This window comes from Semicossyphus pulcher, unplaced genomic scaffold (assembly GCF_022749685.1).
Source record: "Semicossyphus pulcher isolate SPU_LCO1_2020_fin unplaced genomic scaffold, fSemPul1.0.p SCAF_22, whole genome shotgun sequence".
In the NCBI taxonomy this organism is placed as follows: Eukaryota; Metazoa; Chordata; class Actinopteri; order Labriformes; family Labridae; genus Semicossyphus; species Semicossyphus pulcher.
Window position 1 is genome coordinate 1,195,014 of NW_027211696.1, and position 23,575 is coordinate 1,218,588.

Consider the following 23,575-nt stretch of genomic DNA (forward strand, 5'->3'; position numbering starts at 1 on the left):
GTTTCACTTGATATACTGCAATTTTTAGAAAAAATTTGAAATTATACCAGATAAATGCAGTGTTTTTTTATGTACATATAAACAATGAACAACCACACTGTTTATTATATGCAAATTTTAAGTATATTTTCTAAAAAAAACTAAATAAACCACTCCTCCTATTTTTACCAAACTTGGTTCAGTGACTCCCTCATGAAAAAATAGAGAGCGTTCAGGTGCAAAGACATGTTTCTTAAAATCAATACAAATATACTTGTTGGCTACATTACTTTTAGAATATACCATCTACCATTTCTAACGGTGTTTTAATGTATGTTTAATCAGCGTGACCAGCCCGTGTCGTTTGCGCTGCAGGTGTAGCTGCTAAAAGTAAACACTTGTCACGTCCGCTCCGTTATTGGTGTGTTTATGTGGCCACAGCGTTAACCAGCACCGGAACAAAGTGCCACTGGTTTTACCACCGGAGAACATGCAGTTGTGATGGCACGAGCGCCAGGCACATGTTTAAAGGTAGGTGAAACTGCGGTACAGCATTGAGAACTTAAACTATTTATGTACTCCTCTATTCAGGTACAAACACAAATGTGATGATGTTTTTGTTTTTATTCAGTAACAGCTTATTTTTGGTAAAACAGTAACTAACAGATTACTTGAAATGCAAAAGTAACGTGACGTTACTCGTTACAACAAAAAGGTAATCTGAGTATTTTAAGGGATTACTTTGTAACATGTTATCCCAACACTGTCCGTGACTAATACACTATAGTGCCATCGTCTAGGTAAAATACCCTAACTACAAAATAAATAAATAAGTAAATACCTCCCTCTGCATTTTATACTGGTATCTTGGTCGCACTGGTATATAGGATGCAGCCCGCTTTTTACATGAAAAAATAAGTATTAAAAGTGTGTCTGATACACCAAATTTTATTTAAAAAAATCATGAATTCATTAATCGCAATTAATAGACTTATCCTCTTTCTAGGTGGTTATTTCTTACTTCCACATTTTAATTGTACTCTCTTATTAAGTTTTAATTCACAAACTACTTTAATCTGATCACTTTGCTTTGCTTCAGTCCCCCCAACACACCTGCACCTCTCTGCACAGCTGCTGGCCTCGCCCCTCTCTTTCCGTCTGTCTCTCTGTCTGCTGTGTTGACTGTCTTCATCAGCAGTCTATTTAATTAAGTTACAAAAGTTAAATATTTTCTCTCGCAATTCAGTTCTCACAGCACGTGAGCCGCGTGTGCGCGAGGGACGTTATTAATGACATAATGATCAAAACGATCGATCGTTACCAAATGACATCTGCACCTTTTATAAGCTTTATGAACAGCGACAACATGCAATCAATGCATTTACAATAGGGACATCCAGAGATACACAATAGGATTGTTTACACTGGGTAACAGAACTTCATTTGACTTTGTGTGGACAGAGAGCATCCGATCCTCTTTTGCCGTTAGAACACTGTGTGAGGAGTAAACTGGTCCCGCTGTTGTTTATGTGGATGCCACAACTTCACGTGTGAAGTCCTGTGACTCCTGTCACTGTTTCAGTGCTCTTCTTCATCTAGGAGAGCGGGCGAATGACCGTTCATTTGGAGCAGAAATCTCTGCAGAGGAGTTTAATTGCAACTTCAGGACACGTTATAGAAATCTGAAGCAGAATGCGTATGTAGAAAAGCAAAATGTATGGAGCTGAACCACTGTCAGACTCTTCCACTATTGGATTTTTTAACATTTTCTTGTACCACAAAAACTCCACACAAAACCAATTAGGTTGTGAACTGCTATCTAGTGCCATGTAGGTTATAGTAACAAATGCAACATGTGACCCGAAATATGATAACTGATTTTTAACTGATGTCTAAGCCAGTGTTCAGGGAGAAATCTCTGTGTAATCTAAAAATAAATAAAAACAAAAAACATAAATTTTTTGGAATATTCCACTGCTGCTTTTCTCTTTAACTTGGCTCCGCCACAAACCTCCTCTTCTCCACACTCCTCTCGCTCTTTTCATTATTTAGAACTACACAGCAGGAAGAGAGAGAGAGCTCTAATCAGAAGCAACATTACTTTTTAATGAGGAATTAAGTACCATTACAACCCCATAGCACATTTATAAGCATTGAATATCAGCAGGGGGTCATAGCGTTGTTAAGTTATACCAATAAATCATAAATTACTACAGCAGATACTGGATGTCAGGCTGTCCAGAACCACTTCTAAAACCCACAAAATCGAGACCCACTGAAAATACAAAATGCGTCGGGCTCTCACCATCAGACCTCAGAAATTGAAGACAATCATATGATTGAGTGACAAACATTTGTGCCTCCATCCAGGAACAGCAAATACCACAGCAGTTTCATTTTTTGTCATCTCATCCTCTCTACGTATTACTCTTTGATTGCATGTCTCTCTAATGAGCTTACTCTTCTCTGTGGGGAAATTGCACGTCAGTTTGTGACAATTAGAAGCCATGATGAAATGCAGTAAAACAGAATGACAGGAGCAGAACGGAAGCAGTTTTAGAACTGCTGCTGTGTTTGTGTGAATCTCTTTGTGTGTGTTTGTGTGTGAGGGAGTTAAGTTCTATCAGTGGCTGCAGCCTCTGCTAGTTGATTAAGTCAAGAGTAGTTAAAGTTTTCAGTCTGTGATGTTTGATTCTGAATGAAGTATGGTCTCGTGTTAATACATTATATATACTTGTACAAAAGATATAATGTCTTGAGGGCAGATGTAGGCTTTAACCATCACAGAGAATTATAGTATGTTACAAAATAAAAGATGAGGAGCAGAGCAACTATCAACATCAGAATAAAGCTGATTGAACGCAGTGTATACAGCTATTCTATACCTGAAGTATGTGGTGTTACAGACCTTGATAGATACATCTGTAAATTAAATTTAGTAGAGGTTACCTCTACATCAAAGAACTTGACACAAGCCGGCATCTTCCCAGAACGGTCCCCTTTCCACCCGATCCCTTCTCTTTGCCTTGCAGGTTGTAACCAGATGAGCCCCAGAGCTGCTCTTTGAGGTGTATCCAGTCAAACTACAGGAAGCAGTGCAAGTGGTCAATAAATTGATTTGTTGAATGACAGAAATTCGATCACTAACGTTTTGGAACAATATGCCTTTTTATCACGCTACAATTGCAAACATCCTGTGGTGTAACTTATAAAATTTGGATATTGTTTTTTTTGCAATTTTTGGACTTGTCAAAAATATCACTTTGGCCTGTGGGATTTTTTGCTGGACAATTGTGTGATATATTGTAGACAAAACAATCATATAAAAGAATAAACAATCTATTAGATAATGATGGTGATTGTTAGTTGCAGTCCTGACAGGAACGCCTGCAGGCACCAGTACAAAGCCTGGCTGTGGCAGCTAGTGAGAAGCCTCCAGACCACCTCGGCTTGGAGGTTTTGTGGGCACAACTGACTGGAACGAAACTCAAGGTTAGACCAGGGACACAACAGAGAGATTAAATCTTCTAGCAGCTCTGGGAGCTCTTGTGATCCCCAAGAGGGAATTTGCAAAGGAGAAAGGTCAATTGAGTTTTACTGCTTCTCCTTTTATGCCAGTGGGACCAAGAATAAGCAGCTCAAATGTGGATGAATGGATGGCTGGCAGGGGTAGGGATGCTTTTCAAAGTCAGCTTCCAAAATGTTGTGATCTTGATGAATAATATGCTTTGATCATCATTCTTCTGCAAAAAAGATGAGAAATAGCCTCACGATACCAGGATTTTAAACTTTGATTTGATACAAGTACAAAAATAATGTTTTAATCTTTTAATCTACTTCACATTTAAATAAACAAAGCAACGCTTTTAATTCCAGTCTGTGCTGCATTCCGGCTCATATACAAATTTTGCATCAAACTAAGACCTAACTGGGTTCTTATCCTTAATTTGGTGCATCTTCTAGAGGCAAAATGCAATGCAAACTACGTTGGTATTGTCAGTCTGTCATTGGGAGTTGGGTGGATAGGGTGTTGCGCAGCAATGTCACTGGACAAGGATGGGGAGTAGCGATGTTATTCCTCTTGGCCTTCATACATGCTTTGTGTTGTTTTTTCGGTTGGTTCAACAAGTTTGTTGTGTGGCTATGTGGTGCAGACACAGATTTCATGCACTCTTTGTATATTGTTTTTTCTTGATTAACATCACTTGCCCTAAATCCGAAATACCTCCAACAACAAAAGATGTGACAGATAAGTATATAAGATTGGAAATGAAAAACAACAAATAGGCATTCACGAGGACAGATACATATTCTCTTCCCATTTAAACAGCTGCTGTAACTGCGACAATCACAGACACATTCGGCTGAAAGTCGCCAGTTACTCGTCACTCGTTGAACCAAAACACTGGTCTGGTTACTCTTCCACTCTAAACTTTCGCTGCAAGGCGCTTTTCTAGTCTTCCAACTGCTCAAAGCACTTTTACACGACATGTCACTTTCACCCAATCTTCAATCAGATCTATGCCCATTCATTGTGCCCGAGCAATTTGGGGTTCAGTGTCTTGCCCAAGGACACTGTGATATGTGAGTAGCAGTCAAGGATTGAACCCCCGACCTTTTGGATTTTTTCAAAATCCAAAAGCCATTGTTTCTTAGTATTTATTAGGCATGCATGATTATGTGTCGTGTTCATATTGTAATTCAATAATGATATGAATTGCTCAATTTAAACTTAACAAACACGTAAATATAAGCTCTAACTTATCCTGTCTTTCTGCTGTTCAGCACGTTTTAATTGTTCCTTGTTTTGTGACACCTCATGTCTCCCTGTCACAAATAGTGGTGCTCTTCTTTTTTACCACCACTAGGTCTTTGTCACACATACAGTGTATTACCTGATCTCTTGACCAATTACTGTAGCTGACGACTCTATGGTGTAAATACATGGCCCATGTATCCAGAGCTCCGTCTGATGGGTCTAATCTTTGCAAAAAGAGTGTTGATGCTGAGTGTAAACGGATGGAAGGAAATACAATTTTTATGTTTATTGTATTTGAAGCAGTCTTTAGCACATGTTCATATCGTGATTAATTGTGCTAATTCCTTCGGTGTCATGACATTTCATTAGAAAAACCCCTTGGAGCTATAGCTGATCAATCAATCGACATCAAGAGTGCTTCTCATCAATACTCTATTATACCGACTGCAACTAATACCATATTCAGTGTTAGTGTTGGGTAGAAAAAGCATCAATGCACTTTTGTCATATTCAGGTAATGAATGCTAACACTTCATGTTTTCATCTTTTCAGAGTGAGCTGCTGTGAATCCTCAGAGGAGAAGTCTCCTGAAAGGAGACAAGATGGCGTCCAACAACACCCTGCGCAGCTACTCCATCATCCCATGTTTCATCTTTGTAGAGGTAAGAGGCAGTGTGTGCATACAAGAGTGTGAGTGATTATCTGCACTGCTGTACGACATGTCAATTTTATGTAAATGTGAATTAATTTAACCCTTATTTAGAAAATGTACATGATGAGTGTGTGTGCGTGTGTGTGTGTGTGTGTATGTATGTATGTGTTAAGGCGACAATTTAGCCATTAGCACATGACCTCTTCTAGTCATGTATACAGTTAACCAGAGCGTGAAGTTTTGGAATGAGTGGAAAGCTCTGTGTGTGTGTGTGTGTGTGTTAGAACTCCTCCATATTTAATTACCATGTCAGCTGAAAGTCCTTAATCAGAGAGATGTCTCAGGACGCCGTGCATTCCTCTCTCCTCTCGCTCTTCTCTTTCACACTCTCACACACACTTCTGAGGATACATCCTGCATAACAGTCTCTTTTATCTCACGCCTTCTTCTTCCCTGACCTTTTTTGTCATATTATCTGACAACCTTCCATCATAATGCTCTTTCATACCATAAATGAATATATCACTCCGATGTGTTTCTGAGCAAGTCCTCTTAGATAAGTGAAATGTTACCATTTTGTTTTATCATGTACTCTTTGATTGAAGATGTTCCACCTTGCTGCTTTTTGAATTTGGGATGTTGTAAATTTGTTTGCTTCAGTACTTCTAATGTAACCGCCGGTTATTGATTTGTTGGATATTAATTACATAAATTTGTCTTGTTGATCAAAGAGAGAAGGCAAAAATGAGCCTCCGGTTGAGAGATAATTTCTGTTCCAATTTTACGCACAAAACTCTGTTTGTCATGGAGACTTCACAGTTTAACTTTGCCCTTGGGCGTTGCATCCCCCTCATCACGTCTGCTGTAACAGGCTGTGGAGCTTGTTTTACTGTCAGTTTACTGTCAGATATGAGCTATTCTCAGGATATCCAAGAGCGATTTACTCTCCTGTATACCAACTTGAGTCAGGAATGGTAATAGGAATGCGCTTCAATACTAGTCCATGTTGCACAGTAGATTCTTATTTGTGTTTGTCAGAATAAGTCAGATATATATGCTATGCTATGAAATGCCATAAAAGAAATCCCATAAGTGACAATTAAAATCTCACTTTTACTCCCTTGCATCTTTTATTAAAATAAAAAAGACTTTGGATACAGACACATATCAAGCATCCTCCTCTAAAATGTTGTTTTGAATTGTGACACATGATTAATCATCACAAAGTCCTTTAGCTTCAGTATAAAGTCCTTCTGTTGGACAGCCTGTCAGCTCTGTACAGCAATTTGCTCATTTACGGCTTTCAAGTGTCTTGGCTGGAACGCAGCACGACACGCTCAGTTGGACATTGCTAATCACAGCTGCGCAATTTGTTTAATTAGGATGTGTAACTAGAGGGGGGTTAATAGGTAACTAATTATTATGTTGGTGACAACATCCCAGATCCACATGTTGCTGGGAAACTCTTTATTTAGGATGTTTATACAACCAGATAAGATATATTTGCCACTTTTTCTGAAAAAAAAAAACAAGCTGTCAGGATTATTTGTGGTTGATTTGAAATATTAACAAAATCGTCCAAAGAGCTGAAATGTCAGCTTTCAATTTCCAAACCATTTTTTAACAAATCAGATTTTAATCATCTGATATATATTTATGTTACTCCAGACTTCCTGTAGGATACGACATTACCACCTTTAATATATTCTGACCAGTTTGAAGACGTCACTGTTGTCATAGCAACATTCACATCTCCTAAGTTCTTCATTGAGGTAGCAGAATGGAACAAATTAGCAAGCAGCTGTTATTGGATATTGATGGATATCCATCAGTGTCTCGCTGTCTGATGATCTCATTTTGTTTGAGATGAGAAAATTAAAATCATTATAAATCCCAGTAAATGGCCCATAATGGTAATGGTTATGTTCACATCAGTTAGTATCGCAGCAGAAGATGAAGAAAAGGGAAATGTTGATGGGTAGTTTATTGTAAGATTTTTTATTGATGCGATTATAAAATGTCTCTCTCATGAGAAAACATTTGGCGTACAGTTTTACACCCTTGCTTTTCCATTAATGTTCAGTTGAAATCTGTCGTTAAAGGGACATGCCACTGATTTTTCACATCATGTTCAATAGACCAATATCTGAGAATGTTGTTTAATAACCTGATTAATGTCCTCAGGGTTATCTCACCTTGGACTTGCAGACAAGGGATGGGCATTTCAAGCAAAAATACTATTCGATATTTAAACTAGGGTGAACTATGGAAGCCACGGTGGGGAAATTTTCCCACTGGTTAATAAACGTGTGACACCACCGGTGTTACCAATTACAACGGATATAAAAAAAAGTCATTGATGATGCTCAATACCTGTAGAGCGCTTGCTGTGATCTTCCCTTTATATTTGAACAAAACAAATGTGTTCATTATTACTTTTCAAAGAAAAACACAACAACAATAAAACAGTGCAATATTAAACATTTAAATAGACGAGAACTTTTATGAACAAAACAAACAAGATTGATGACGGCTTGGCGGCGGCGCATGGCGCGCATACCCTTGCTGTAATATAAAAAACACAAATAAACTAGATCTATAAGGTTTTCAATAATATAGGCCTACATAGTAAAAAAAAATTGGCAAACACTCTGGAACAAATAAATAATGGGAAACTAATTCAAATAGGAACCATATAAAAAGCAAAAAAAAAAAGCCTAAACCAAAAAAAAAGCAAAAACAAAAAGGGGTTTACTATGTTCCCTGCATGCTGAACAACCTCTCTGATGCGCAGCTTGTTGCACAAACACGAAGGTATTATTTTGGCTATTATTTTGGCTACCTTTGCCAGCAAGGGAAGCCTGGTTTGTTTCTCCTTCCACCAGTCAAGATGATTAGACTTAGACTTAGACTTAGACTCAACTTTATTGATCCCTTTGGGATGACTCCCTCTGGGAAATTCAGTCTCCAGCAGCTTATACAGTACAATACAATAGGAAAGAATCAGCACACAGAGGGTAAAAAAAATAAAGATCAAAATATATATATCTATCGATATATATATATATATATATATATATATAAAAAAAGTACAAAATTAGATAACATAACAACATAACAAGATTGTCCTCCGCGTTCCGAGTTGCACAGTCCTGGGTGAAAATAAACACCCAATTTTACCAACCTTAATTAAAAAAAAATGCCAGGGTGTAGTGTGTACAATTATAGCCTAAATAGTCATAGCTTAATCGAAGTGGAAAGGCACCAAACCCTCATTTCCTTCTAATTTGTCTTATTAACATTTGTTTTGTCTCCACATTGTTAACTAATAATAAACTTACTGCCACCAGCGAATGCTCTTGGAGGCCAAGATCGACCTGGGCTCCCATCTTCTTCTCCAGCTGTGAGAAAACATCCCATTTATTGTGCGACAGGCCAGTGCAGCTGCCAGGGCATGAACTGTTCGTGCTTTCTCTGTCTTGTCCATGGTGTTGGTCACAGCGAGTTTCAGGTTATTTCCAAAGCAGCTTAACCAGGGCCAGCCCAAGATACGAACAGCCGCTTTAATGTTGCTCCCACTGTCGGCTTTACTGCCTTCTAAATCCCATTCTTGCAGAGCCTCCTGCAAGGCATCTGCCAAGTTAGTGGCAGTGTGGTCCTGCAGTAAAAAGCTGGTTTGCAGGCATTTTGATACCATGGTCCATTCGGTGTCTATGAAATGAAAAGGGAGTGACGTGTATGGTGTCATGTTTGTGCTGGACCACATGTCTGTTGTTGGGGCAACAGACATGCTCGACTCAGTCTGCTCGACTCAGGAGATGGCCTGTTGCAGCTCACTTTGGACAGAAGTAGGCAGACGGGACGGCTGTTTGACTGCCGGTCGAGTATAGTTAGGAGGTCTCTGAAAGATTTCTTTTCAACGGTGTTGAGACACTATTTCTTTTCAAATGTTTTTGGTCACCGCATCATTGAATGTGTTCCACCTAACACTGTTTTGTGCATCATGCAAACACACTGCTAATCGATGGCTGTGTGTCTTGCCGCCTCTCCGGTCGAGTCTTCGCTGCGGGGCCCATTTTGGCAGCCTCGCTCTTATGGTGCACCTGAAGGTGTTGCCCCCAGATGCTGCCACCTTTATCAGGCACAGTTTACAGATAGCCTCGTATATGTTCTCTGGTTCCCTATTGGTGTTGGGTTTAATCCCAAATATTGCTGAATAGGTGCTTTTGCCTTTCACTTCGTCTTCACCGTTTTGTCGTCAGTCAACTCTCCTTATATAATTTCATCATGTCACAAGTGACCTCACTCTGACATCTGACACCTGCTGTTACTCTCTATGCTGCGAATCTGTGCTGCGATGGAGTGGATACTGTGGTTTCTAATTGTAGCAAGAATATACACTATAGTATTTAAAAATTCAGTTTTTTTAATTTGATGAACATGGGAGGTGCACTGATACATGAAAATTATATCAATGGGTTTTATTTCTGCACGCCCCAAAAAGGCAAAATGACGGTGAAGAAGAATAAGCTGAGAATAGCTAAGAATAAGCTGTTTCAGTGTCTGTAGCTTTAAATGATAATGAGCTGTGCCTTGTCCACGCCCCGTTCACGCCCCTCTCTGGAAGAGGTTGTGGCTTGCGCTCCGGCACCATGCGCTAATTCGGTTGCTATTGGCCGGCTCTGCCTTCAGTCAAAGAGGGACAGGCACCTTCCTTCAACACAGACTCTGGTTGGATATTGTAGGCTGAGAATCAGAAATTGAAGCTCCTATTGGTTCAAATGAGACCTCTATAGAAAGCTAAGAAGCTCGCCTCCACTTTGATACCGAAACGGAGCGGCAATTCAAAGGGAATATGAACTTATTACAGAAAATACACAGGGAAATGCAGCATTTCTGACGGCCGATTAGTAACGACGAACGGCGTACTTATTGTTGGAATAATGCTTTTGGACTAAATACTTTACTGGATTATATCATCTGGAATCTGGAATTTATGAAAATAATATGCATCAGTGGAATACAGTGAGCCTTCATCAGTGAGTTACGTCAATTTTGTAAATGTTTGTTTATGTTCTCTTGCCGTTGATTGCACCCGCTGTGGTGATTGTCACAGTCTGCTCCACTCTGCCAGTCTGCCACACCTCCTCATCAGACCAACTCCCTACACCTGTCTCTGCTCCACTCTACCTGTCAGCCACGCCTCCTCATCAGGCCAACTCTCCACACCTGTGAGAGCCCTGGCTGCATTTAAGCCTGCTCCTGTCTCTGCTTCAGTGCCAGATTGTTCTTGTATTATGCCTGACTTTCCAGCGTTTTTCCCCGGACTGATCACCTGTTGCCGACCTCGTCTGTCCCCGACCTGCCTGCCTCGTCTCTGCCCTGGATATTACCTCAGCCTTCTGTCTTCGACCACGAGTTTCGCCTATTCCCTCCTGGTTACACACCTACTCGGCTCTGTGGCTACACAGCTCACCACTGGACCTGTCTGCCAGCTAGGTAATCCACCTGTTGTTGGCTTTGCCTTCAGTCAGCGACACCAGGCTCCCTCCTTCTCAGATCTCGCAGAAGATCACTGTGAGCCAAGACTTTTCACCCTGCCATTGTATAAACTGTTAAAGACTGCAGTGAATAATAAAGGTCATTACCGACTGATATCCCGTCTGCCTGTGCTGCTTTTGGGTCCTCACCATACCCGTTACAGTACAATCTGGCCAGACATGGACCCAGCACACACGGCGATGGATCGCCTGGAGAAGGTAGAGGCGATGCTCCAGCACCACGAGGCACTGCTACTTTCTAACTCTGCAGATGTTCGACTGGCGGTGGCTAAGCAGGAGCAGGCGTTTACCTCGCTAGCCTCGCAGGTCCAACAGCTCGCTGCAGCTTTTGCCCAAGCTCACCCTCTGCCCCCGGAACCCGTCCAGCCTCCACCAGCCCCGGCTGCCTCCGCCTCTACCTCTGCCTTCGCTTCGGAGCCTCGTGTGGGGGTTCCTGAACGCTACGCCGGGGACGCGGAGGGTTGCCGCCCGTTCCTCACGAACTGTTCGATCCTGTTCGCTCTCCAGCCCCATACCTTCGCTTCGGAGGACGCCAGGGTGGCGTTCACTGTGAATCATCTGACGGGGCGCGCTCGGCTGTGGGGAACAGCCGAGTGGGAGCGTCGCACTCCAGCCTGCTCCTCTTTTCAAGCCTTCGCTGCTGAGCTTCGTAAAGTGTTTGGAGAAGCTTCCCGAGGGCCGGACGCATCTGGAGGGCTTCTTGGTCTGAACCAAGGGTCGCATTCAGTGGCCGATTACTCCATCAACTTCCGCACCCAGGCTAGCTCCAGTGAGTGGAACCAGGCTGCCCAGTGCGACGCATTCCTGATGGGGCTCGCTGACTACATCAAGGATGAACTAATATCGTATGATCTTCCCACCACTCTCGACGGCATCATCGAGCTGGCTTCCCGCATCGATCGTCGCATTCAAGCGAGACGGCGGGAGAAACATCAGGGGCTAGCGGGACGACGCCAGCCCGCCCCGCCACCAGCGGCTTCCGGGGTATCGATGCTTTCTGGCAGCCGGTCTTCAGGGGAGCCTGAACCCATGCAGGTTGGCCGGGCCAGTTTAACTCCTGAAGAGAGGAAAAGACGCCGCGAGGGGAACCTCTGCCTGTATTGTGGCCAAGCGGGACACTTTATTTCCGGGTGTCCGCTAAAAGGACGGACTCACCAGGAAGGAAGGAGTTCCTGGTGAGTCATACGTCTAGCTCCTCCTCCAGCACACGATCCCTGTGCCAGGTCCGCCTGCTGCTGCCTGAGGGATCCCAGACCCTCGCCACCCTCATTGACTCTGGCTCTGATGCCAACATTATGGATTTTAATCTAGCTCAGCAGCTGGGTGTCGGTCAGATTCCCCTGCCAGCTCCAGTCTCCACCAACGCTCTGGATGGTCGACTTCTGGGAACTGTGACCCACCTGACAGCACCCATACGGATGTTAATTTCCGGGAACCACCATGAAACACTCCAGTTTCACATCCTGCACTCTCCTCGTCATCCTCTCCTCCTGGGGTTCCCATGGCTCCGACGTCACAATCCGCACCTGGATTGGACCACAGGGGCGATCCTGGGGTGGAGTTCATCTTGTCACCAGGTCTGCCTCAAGCAAGCCGCCGCACCACAACCTTCTGCCGGGACCAGTTCTTCGACCGATGTGCTGGGGGTCCCGGCTGAGTATCTGGACTTCAGGGAGGTCTTCAGTAAGGCCAAGGCAACCTCCCTTCCCCCACATCGGCCCTACGACTGCGCCATCAACCTCCAGCCCGGTGCCACGCCGCCCAGAGGACGCCTGTATTCCCTGTCCGTTCCTGAGAGGGGGGCGATGGAGACATATATCAGCGACGGTCTAGCGGCGGGCATCATCCGCCCCTCCTCGTCTCCGGCTGGAGCCGGTTTCTTTTTCGTGGAGAAAAAAGACAAAACACTCCGCCCCTGCATTGACTATCGTGGATTAAATGACATTACCATCAAGAACCGGTACCCCCTGCCCCTCATCTCCTCGGCTTTCGAGCTCCTGGAGGGCGCCACCATCTTCACCAAGCTTGACCTGCGCAATGCCTATCACCTGGTCCGGATCCGTGAGGGGGACGAGTGGAAGACGGCGTTCAATACCCCCACCGGTCACTACGAGTACCTGGTGATGCCCTTCGGCCTCACCAACGCTCCTGCTGTCTTCCAGGCCCTGGTTAATGACGTGCTCAGGGACATGCTCAACAGGTTCGTCTTCGTTTACCTCGATGATATCCTGATCTTCTCCCGCTCCAGAGAGGAACATGTTCATCACGTCCAGAAAGTCCTCCAACGCCTCCTGGAAAACTCCCTTTTCGTCAAGGCCGAAAAGTGTGAGTTTCACGCCTCGTCTGTCTCCTTCCTGGGGTACATCGTAGGGAGAGGGACCGTGGAGATGGACTCAGCCAAGGTTTCTGCCGTCACCACTTGGCCCGCCCCTGATTCCCGCAAGCAGCTTCAACGTTTCCTGGGCTTCGCCAACTTCTACCGGAGGTTCATCAGGGGCTACAGTTCGGTGGCGGCCCCCCTCACAGCTCTCACATCCTCCAAGGTGCCCTTTCTCTGGTCCAGGGCCGCTAATGACTCTTTTCAGGCCCTGAAGACACGATTCACCTCGGCCCCCATCCTCCAAATGCCGGACCCTGAACGGCAATTCGTGGTCGAGGTGGACGCCTCCGACTTAGGAGTGGGGGCCGTCTTGTCCCAGAGAGCGGCCGCCGACCAGAAGTTGCACCCCTGCGCCTTCTATTCCCGACGTTTGACCCCGGCAGAGAGGAATTATGACATTGGGAACCGAGAGCTCCTCGCCGTCAAGTTGGCATTAGAAGAGTGGCGACACTGGCTCGAGGGGACTAAACTGCCGTTTCTGGTATGGACGGACCATAAAAACCTCGAGTACCTCCAGTCCGCTAAGAGACTGAACTCCCGCCAGGCCCGATGGGCACTCTTCCTGACCCGGTTCAACTTTTCCCTCTCCTATCGACCGGGGTCCCGCAACGTCAAGCCCGACGCCCTGTCCCGTCAGTTCTTGGAAAGGGAGGGGGACAGGGCCGACCCGGACACTATCCTGCCTTCTTCCCGTCTGGTCGCTACACTCACCTGGGAGATCGAGGAGAAAGTCAGGGCCGCCGCCCAAGACCAGCCCGGACCCAGCGCTTGCCCCCCCAACCGCCTGTTCGTTCCGCCTGATCTCCGGTCCGAGGTTCTACTATGGGCCCACAGCACTCAACTTACCTGTCACCCAGGGATTCAACGGACAAAGGACTTTGTGCAGCGCCGGTTCTGGTGGACGTCACTGGATGAGGACATTCGGGGGTTCGTCAATGCCTGTCCCACCTGCAACCAGCACAAGCCGACTCACCATGCCCCCGCCGGTCTTCTGCATCCTCTGCCTGTGCCTCATCGTCCCTGGTCGCACATTTCCTTGGACTTCGTCACCGGTCTACCACCATCCAGCGGCAACTCTACTATCCTGACGGTGGTAGACCGGTTCAGTAAGATGGCCCATTTTGTGCCCCTGCCCAAACTTCCATCTGCCAAAGAGACGGCCAAGCTACTCCTCCTCCACGTCGTCCGTCTCCACGGCATCCCAGTAGACGTGGTCTCTGATCGGGGCCCCCAGTTCGCCTCAGTATTCTGGAGGGAGTTCTGCTCGCTTCTGGGAGCCACCGTCAGCCTGTCCTCGGGGTACCACCCCCAGTCCAACGGCCAGACCGAACGCAAAAATCAGGAAATGGAAACGGCACTACGCTGTATGACGTCTCAACACCCTACTTCCTGGTCCGAACAACTTCTTTGGGTAGAATATGCCCACAACACCTTGACCAGCTCCGCCACAGGTCTCTCCCCCTTTGAGTGTACCTATGGGTTCCAGCCTCCGCTCTTTCCAGCACTCGAAAGAGAAGCATCCTGCCCCTCTGTCCAGTACTTCATCCGCCGTTGTCACAGGACGTGGACCCGAGCCAGGGCGGCTCTGCTCCGGGCCGCTGGCCGCTACACTGCGGCCTCCAATCGCCACCGCTCCAAGGCCCCGGACTACCAACCGGGTCAGAAGGTTTGGCTCTCCACCCGTGATCTCCCCCTCCGAGTGGAATCCAAGAAACTGGCTCCTCGGTTCATCGGCCCGTTCGAGATCCAGGAGATCATCAACCCGGTGGCGGTGAGACTCAAGCTCCCCAGATCCATGCGGGTTCATCCCACATTTCATGTCTCCAAGGTTAAACCGGTCCGAGAGAGCGCTCTGGTCCCTGCCGCGCCACCTCCACCGCCTCCTCGCCTCATCGATGGAGGTCCCTCCTACACTGTCCGTCGCCTCCTGCAGTCTCGCCGGCGTGGGAGGGGATTCCAGTACCTGGTGGACTGGGAGGGTTACGGCCCTGAAGAGAGGTCCTGGGTCCCTGGGAGGGACATTCTGGACCACACCCTCATCAGGGACTTCCATCGGCGCAACCTCAACCAGACGTCCAGAACCAGGCCACCTCCCAGACCACATCCTCCGTCGGAGTCCCCGAACGACAGCGACGACGCCGAGGACAGAGAGGGTTTCCCCTACTCTGAGGAGGACGACACTCTCCCCGGGACCATGGAAGTGGAGATGGACGCCGGACTCTCAGACGAGTATTAGCCCTCCTCCAGGCCCCCCGCCTCCCACCCGGCTTGGTCCATTCTTCTTGGGACGTCAAGAGCCGTCCCTTGAGGGGGGGGTTCTGTCACAGTCTGCTCCACTCTGCCAGTCTGCCACACCTCCTCATCAGACCAACTCCCTACACCTGTCTCTGCTCCACTCTACCTGTCAGCCACGCCTCCTCATCAGGCCAACTCTCCACACCTGTGAGAGCCCTGGCTGCATTTAAGCCTGCTCCTGTCTCTGCTTCAGTGCCAGATTGTTCTTGTATTATGCCTGACTTTCCAGCGTTTTTCCCCGGACTGATCACCTGTTGCCGACCTCGTCTGTCCCCGACCTGCCTGCCTCGTCTCTGCCCTGGATATTACCTCAGCCTTCTGTCTTCGACCACGAGTTTCGCCTATTCCCTCCTGGTTACACACCTACTCGGCTCTGTGGCTACACAGCTCACCACTGGACCTGTCTGCCAGCTAGGTAATCCACCTGTTGTTGGCTTTGCCTTCAGTCAGCGACACCAGGCTCCCTCCTTCTCAGATCTCGCAGAAGATCACTGTGAGCCAAGACTTTTCACCCTGCCATTGTATAAACTGTTAAAGACTGCAGTGAATAATAAAGGTCATTACCGACTGATATCCCGTCTGCCTGTGCTGCTTTTGGGTCCTCACCATACCCGTTACAGTGATTGGATCTTTTAATGGTTAATATCAATCGAATCTTGAGCTTGATCGTAGCTTTCCAACAAAGTGACACATGAGTGGCAACATAAAGTTATCATCGTAGCTGTAGGGCAAATGTTTTAGTAATTGCGATGACCCGTTAGAGTGGTAACGGGTTTTAACGTAGTATAAGGAAACTATGTTACCAACAGTAACTTACGTTAGCTGCTATGCTAAAACCACATTCAACAGGCTATCACGCTCGGTAGGCCTATATAGTAAAGCAACATAACCTCAGACGAAGGAGGTAAAAATAGACTCCTGTGCTCGTTTGTGCAGCCAACAACAGAGCAACTGCCGTGCTTTGCCCGTACCTTCGCCATGTTTATTTTACCTGAGCAGCCTTTGCGAGCGGAAAAAAATAGCGCCCGTGAGGAAGTTTCAGGGGGCAGACCAAACATTTATCTGGGGTGGGGTCACCAACCTGGAGGAGCTGTTATTGCCCTTAATGACGTCATGTAGGGAAAAGCTGCAATCGGGCTGTTTCAGCACACATTTTCTGCAAAGTGGAGCAAGCAAGAGAGGAGAGGATAGACTTTTCTCATTTCAGGGTTTTTTTTAGACATGCTGGGGGCGCATATTATTGTTAGAAAACCATTCCAAAGTGCATTTTGCATAATATGGGACCATTAATATAGTTGGCTATGCCACCGGGAGCAATTTGGGGTTCAGTGTCTTGCCCAAGGACACTTCGACATGTAGCCTGAGGGAGCTGGGGACCGAACTTCAATTTTCCAATTGAAAGACGACTGACTCTACCACTGGGCCAAAGCCGCCACTTTACAATACAATAGCTTCAGTTCAGCTTTCAAGGCCTCTATTTTGGACATTCTCACTGCAACATGCTGCTATTTTTCCACCTGAGACAGCAATCAACTAATCTCTGTGTGTTTGCTGCTTACAGTTGTCCTCTGCATATTTGTGTCATTTTGCTGATGTTTTTTTGTCTCGCCTGTTTGTCATACTGCTTGTGTATGCTTCGCTTTGTCTTGTTGTATTGCCTCTCACTATTTGCCTGCTAGCTACCTGCCCAATGCTTGTGTGCTAGACTGCATGCCATGTATGTACTGCATGTTGTAAATGTTTTGATGTGTGCTGCTGCCCTTCTAACTTTTGATATTTCCTTTTTAACCCCTATCACTATTTCCTTGAGGCTTTGCCTTTTGCTAGCCTGCTATTATTAATAAGAATTTGTTCTTAATGGTTAAATAAAGGTTAAATAAAAAATAAGAATAAAATTCAGTTACTTATACAACAAGCAGCCATAAAATTATGACCACTGATGGGTAAAGTGAATATGATAATAATAATAATTATAATGCTGTCCACCACCGAAAGCGCCTACAACGGGCACGTGAGCATCAGAACTGGACCACAGAGCAGTATAAATAGGTGGCCTGGTCTGATGAATCGTTTTCTTTTGTTGCCTCTTTCAGCAGGATAATGTGCCCTGCCACACTGTAAAAATGGTTCAGGAATGGTTTGAGGAACACGACAAGTTCAAGGTGTTGACTTGGCCTCCAAAGTCCCCAGATCTTAATCCAATCGAGCGTCTGTGGGATTTACTGGACAAACAAGTCCGATCCATGGAGGCCCCACTTACAGGACTTAAAGGATCTGCTGCTAATGTTTTGGTGCCAGATAACTCAGCATACCTTCAGAGGTCGAGTGGAGTCCATGTTTTGGTGGCAAATAGGGGGACATATACAGTATCAGGCAGGTGGTCATCATGTTACGGCTGATTCTTAAATGCTATGACAGCATTGTAACTCAGAACTTCACACAAACACTCATCAGTTGACTGTAGGTTTTCAATAGGTTAAATTGTATTGTTATATGTATCAAGTCCAAACTTTACATTCTCCTATTATCTCCCCAAAGAAGTATCACACACCATGTACATTATCTCCATGTTGCAGCAGAACACAGACACTGTAAAAGCCCATTGAGTAGTAAGCTGTCTTTAATTTTCATTTCCCAGTTTTCAGTTAGTCCCTGTCTTCTTCACAGGCAGCTCTCAAAGGCATCCTATCCATTTCCCTGTTTCCCTTTTCTCCCACTCTTTGATGTCTCTGTCCCATCCATACAGCCTCATTTCTCTCGCCCCTCCTTTCTCCGCTGAGCTCCTTCCTCCTTCAGTCTCTCCCCTCATCTCTTCCCATTTCTCACTGTGTCACAGGAGATCTCCCCTCACCTTCTTTATCCACCTTAGTATCTCTCCATCTCATTGCCCCTCAATCTTTCCCTCCTTCTTTTTTGGTTCTCTTTTCTCTTACTCACCTCGCCTGTCACGAAAAGAGCAAGGCAGAGGAACAGTATGATCACATGACCGAAGCAAAGTATCCTGATTGGAGCAGCTTGGTCGTGTATTTCAGTGCCTGAGGGAGTGTGACAGGGAGGATGTTTATTTAAGGTGATTTGTTTATGTAGTCATGGAACTTGTTGCTTTTCTCTCATCCGTTATAAACATCAGGATGATCTTTTTTTGTGCTGTTTTCTGTCACTGTGGGAGCGACTGTGAAAAGGAAAGGGACTATGAGATGGGAATAAAAATAAGAGTAGGAAGAAAGACTTATAGTGTAAACAGGAAGATGGGACACAGGGGAGGAAGGAAAAAGATGAGGTGGGAGAAAGAAGAAAGAAGAATAAGGTGGAGGAAGTGAAAGGTTGCAAAAACCAGGAATTAATTAAAAGCAGGTAAGCAGTGAAGTCTGAGGAGAGAACTGATACATCCTGTACCTCCCCTCAGATGACATTATGTAATGCACAGAGCCTGAGGCTTTCATTAATATAACTATGACCACTCATACTTTTCAGATTTCATACACGATAATTTAAACCAGGCTGTGTTAAATAAGCTAATTTTTAAAAAGCACCTGCACCATGCTCTCTTGGTTGACTTCTGTTTGCATACATTCCCACTGTAAACCTTAGAGACCGTTTTTTTTAAATTATCTTATTCAATCTACCAGTGTGGTGTAATGATGTTCTTGGCTGTCATCATTTCAAAAACAAAAAACCCATCCCCACGGAGACGGGTCCTTTTGGATGCTCTGTGTCTCTGTGGGCTGCGCTGACGCAATATGACTTCAATTTGGGGGTTTCTGAAATGGGGCTTTTATCTGGGGAATCGCATGTGAAATGTAGTTTTGGAACACACAGCCTAATTAAACCTGATTCAGACAGGAAACATGCCTGCAATCTGTGATGGCTGCGCAATACCTGTTGGAGATATTGACTGAAAGCTGAGGAGAGGACAGGTACAGAGGCATTTAAGGATTAATCTGTCAATCCCATACTTAAGAAAGAACGTGTATTTTTTTCGTGCCCGACCCACAGGATTTTATTAAAACATGATTTGTGACCACCTTTAACCTTTTTATCACTGGAAAACTGGTATCAATACGTGTGTCCCAAAGGGGGCTTCATAAAACTGTACACAGCTTTCTGCCTGAATAATGTAAGAATAGAATTAGGACCGCTTTTAAACTGTAGAACTCCTGTAAAACAACCATTTTAGAGTAAGGGTCAGATTTACTGCAAATGTGATTACATTTGTTACACCATTCAGCATGTGTTGATATCAGATTTACCAAGGCAGAAGATCAGCTTATACTACAGTACAATGTTTAGGACTAGTGATATTATTGATTCAAGAGGAGACAGGTGACCTTTAGCAAAATAAAAACATAGAGTAAGACACAAAATACACAAACCACCTTAAGCAGTGCTGACAGATAGAAAGAGTGAGACAGAAGGGATGAAGGTAAAGATAGTGTTGATATTGCTGATGTCTCTTCAGAATACTAAGGTAAATGCAGTTGTAGATCTTTTAACAACTCTGGCTATTTTCATGCAATGCAAAAATTGGATGTCACTATAATTTCTATAGAATAGAAGTAAAGTCTTTTTTTCCCGACCACTATTGCCCTTGTGACCTGTAAAAATGTAATTGTATGCATTGTTTATACTTGTTTTCAGAGCCTGGGATTTTTCCCTAGAAAAACAGGCACTTGGAAATGTATCACCTTAAAACATTTTGATGAACATAATTGTAATAGACTTGTGTGACATGCCTCTTCATATTTTTTGTTATCCTTCCTTAAATTTGTAAAAGTTGAAAGATACACCTTGCAAACCCAAGGAATTACACCCAAACTTGAGCCTGGTGCGTCAGCTTGATATAAACACTGCATGAGGGGCAGAATGCACCCATCTGTACAAAAAAAAAAAAGCACAAAAGACCCCACAGATTTGGATGACAACTTTTGAAACCCCCATTGGCAAAGAATGCAGTACAATACTTTAAGGAGCCTGGATCAGAAGGTGAACCTTCCTTGTTACACAGTAGCTTGGTTAAGCTACTCAATACATTTAAAACATATATGTGGTTTATAATTTCTTTTAGGTAAAGATTATGAATGACAAAATGTCTTGCTTTGGGGCTCATACTCACATTCAAACAGCTGCATATCCATCATTATATTCAAGCTTTTTGTATACATGTTGCTGTCAGCTGTGTCACCTACAGACGAGTTTGACAACAGAAGTCTAATATTAAGGTCTAAATCTGGGCAAGCCAGGCTTATGCCCATATCTTTCAGTCTTTTTTTACAGGTTACTAACACAACATGACAGTGAAATGAAAATCTGGGACTTGGTGTTGGCTTATATAACGTTTTTCTGGTTGTTTTCATGGTGTGAGGGAGGAGATGTGTTTTGAGACTGACAGTAAAAAGACTTTGGAGTGAAGGGGCAAAAAAAGCAGAGATTAGGAGGGTTCAGGAAGGGGACTGATGGGTAAAAATGTAATTAGGTGTGGATTTTTCTAATGATGAAACTGACTGTTGTTTCCAGTCCTACACAAAGTAATACTGTATATCATAGCCCCTTGAAAAGCAAATCCCGTGTTCAGTTACTTAAACTATACAATTAAACCTATAAATTATTATTATAATTATTATTATTATTATTGAGTTTAAGTTGGACTATAGTTTCCTTTGATAAACACAGCCATTAGGTGAAAGGCAAATACAAAACAGTTTTAGTCATCAGCCTGACGCAGTAATGTATGTTAATGTAAGTAAAAAAAATTTATGATTTGCTTGCTAATGTTAGCTAGAGGCATAATCTGTGTTTACAGATTCTAGATAAAAATGTAGAGTCTGTAGGCAGGGGCGTGCATTTTTGGTACGGGAAGTGCTCTAGTTTCCGTTTGTAGTACGCTTGTAGTCGTAGTAGTATTGACCAATCAGGTATCAGCTGGCTGCGGCATATGCAGGAAAAACAGTCTTTGTGGAGAGCAAAAGCAGGCGGAACATAATGCGCCGCAATGACATGGGACTCCCATCATGGTCATCTGACAGTGACTTACCTTCTAATTAATCTCTATACTTCAAAAATTCAACTTGAGACAAATTCGCCTGACGCTGTGTCACAAAAGCTGTTCAGCGTTTCGATTTCCCTAATTCCTCGAATGTGTCAGAAATGATCAATCTGACCTCCGTTCAACAAACAAGCAAGTTGTTTTCTTCTTGAGGACAGACCTGACAAAGTTTCATTTTAACTTTTTACTAATCTGCCTCATGATGTTGAAATTTTGTCAAATGTCAAGAAGATTCTTTTTCGTGTTCATATTGCAGTAGTTAGCCATAATGAAGCCTCTGTGTAACTTCCTATTTGCAGTGAAACTGAGACTCACCACAAACGGCAGTGAAAGGGCGCTTCTCTGGGGGATTTAATGCACCAAGACATGATGCTGTTTATTTTGCTGACATACCTGAAGGGGCCAAATTTGCTTCACATTTGATCTGAACACATGGTCGCTTATCAAGTTAACTAACTGGACTGTAAACAATGCAATGCATGGAAAAGGAAGTCTTGGCTGGAAGTCCTTATCGCTAACCACTGGTTACATGCCCGACAGGTTCATCGTTGTCCCCAGAGGCCATGTTGTCGTCAGACTTAGCCGATGGGTTCCAAGATTGATGATTTGCTAGCTAATGTTAGCTACAGGTCTTACCAGACCAGCTAGTCTAGTAGAAGCAAGCACTTTTTTTTGTTTTTGACTTTACTTATTTTAAATGTTACATTGTCTCAATTCAAACCTGCATTGTTCAGTATTTATGGCAACTTTTGGGCAGTGCAACAAGCTGAGAACCCAACAGACCACCTACAAGGTTGACTGTACCATTAAAACATAGTTAAGATAACATTCTTTAATGTCCTCTGTCGGTAGAATGGTATTGTAGTCTAGACTCCATCTTGCAGTTCCAAAAAAAAGTTTTTGTGTTAAAGTTTACATATACACAAAAACAGACAGACAATAGGGCTGTATTGTACAACCCTTCTGTCCAACATCCTACCAGTGTTGGCAAACATTTTTAACAGTTAGCCTGCACATAAGGACACATTGGCTTTTAAATATAGTTTTTCTGTTAATCTTGAGAATGTAGGTCTGAAATGTACAACAAATAGTTACTGTTCACTCTCCTTTTAGCTTTGGATTTGTCTACACCAGGGTTTTTCAAAGTATGGCACAGTGAGCCTCCCCTGAAAGAACATAAAAGCAGATGCCCCCCACCCCCAACCTCAACCTCAAATTTTTTGATCATTACTCCACCAAGGACAATTCATTATCTAAACTGAAAACAAACTCAAAAACAACTAAAATCATACAGTAACTGGGAATCTACACCGACACTGTAACCTCAGAGGAACGTTCGCGACATGTAAGCGTCACGGCAGCATCTATTTTGCGACTGCAGCAAAGATGAGTCTCAAAGTTAGCCGATGGTAGTTGCGATTTCTGGCCATAGGGTGGCAGTGATGCCAAAAAGTGTGCAGTCTGCGGGAAACTGTAGAAGAAGACAACTTTGTAAAAGACTTATAGACCTATTTCTTATGTAGGATGTAGAAGTCAAATGAGAATAGGATTGGTTGACCCAGCTGTTGAGGGAATGTACATATTCATTGCTCTTTTAAATTAGTCTTGCCTGCTCATTGAGCTGATCAATAACGTCAACAGGAAACTGAAATCGAAGTTGGCCAAAATGAAGAGATCACATCCTTTAACATGGATCCCTTGGCTGTGGGCATGTATTTGCATAGCATTAAATGGCTTTCTACGATTCACTGACGCGCAGCAGCGGGGAAAAACAGACTTGATGCAAACAGAACGGAGCAGCAGAAAATGACTTGCGTATTGCCGCCTCCCGCGCAGCATAAGCGGCTGCTGGAGATTGCAGCATTGATTAACATTGGAGCGATTCGGTCGCGGCACACATGTCAAA

At 44.3% G+C, this 23,575-nt stretch overlaps 1 protein-coding gene across 1 annotated transcript in view; it reads left to right on the forward strand.

Annotated features, from left to right (window-relative positions):
* plppr1 (phospholipid phosphatase related 1) overlaps window positions 1–23,575 on the forward strand; it is a 73,931-nt gene that overhangs the window by 21,770 nt on the left and 28,586 nt on the right. Inside the window, exon 2 of the mRNA XM_069673206.1 lies at window positions 5,291–5,400. Coding sequence (XP_069529307.1) covers window positions 5,341–5,400 — 60 coding nt within the window. The 5' untranslated portion in view covers window positions 5,291–5,340. The remainder of the gene's footprint in view (window positions 1–5,290; window positions 5,401–23,575) is intronic.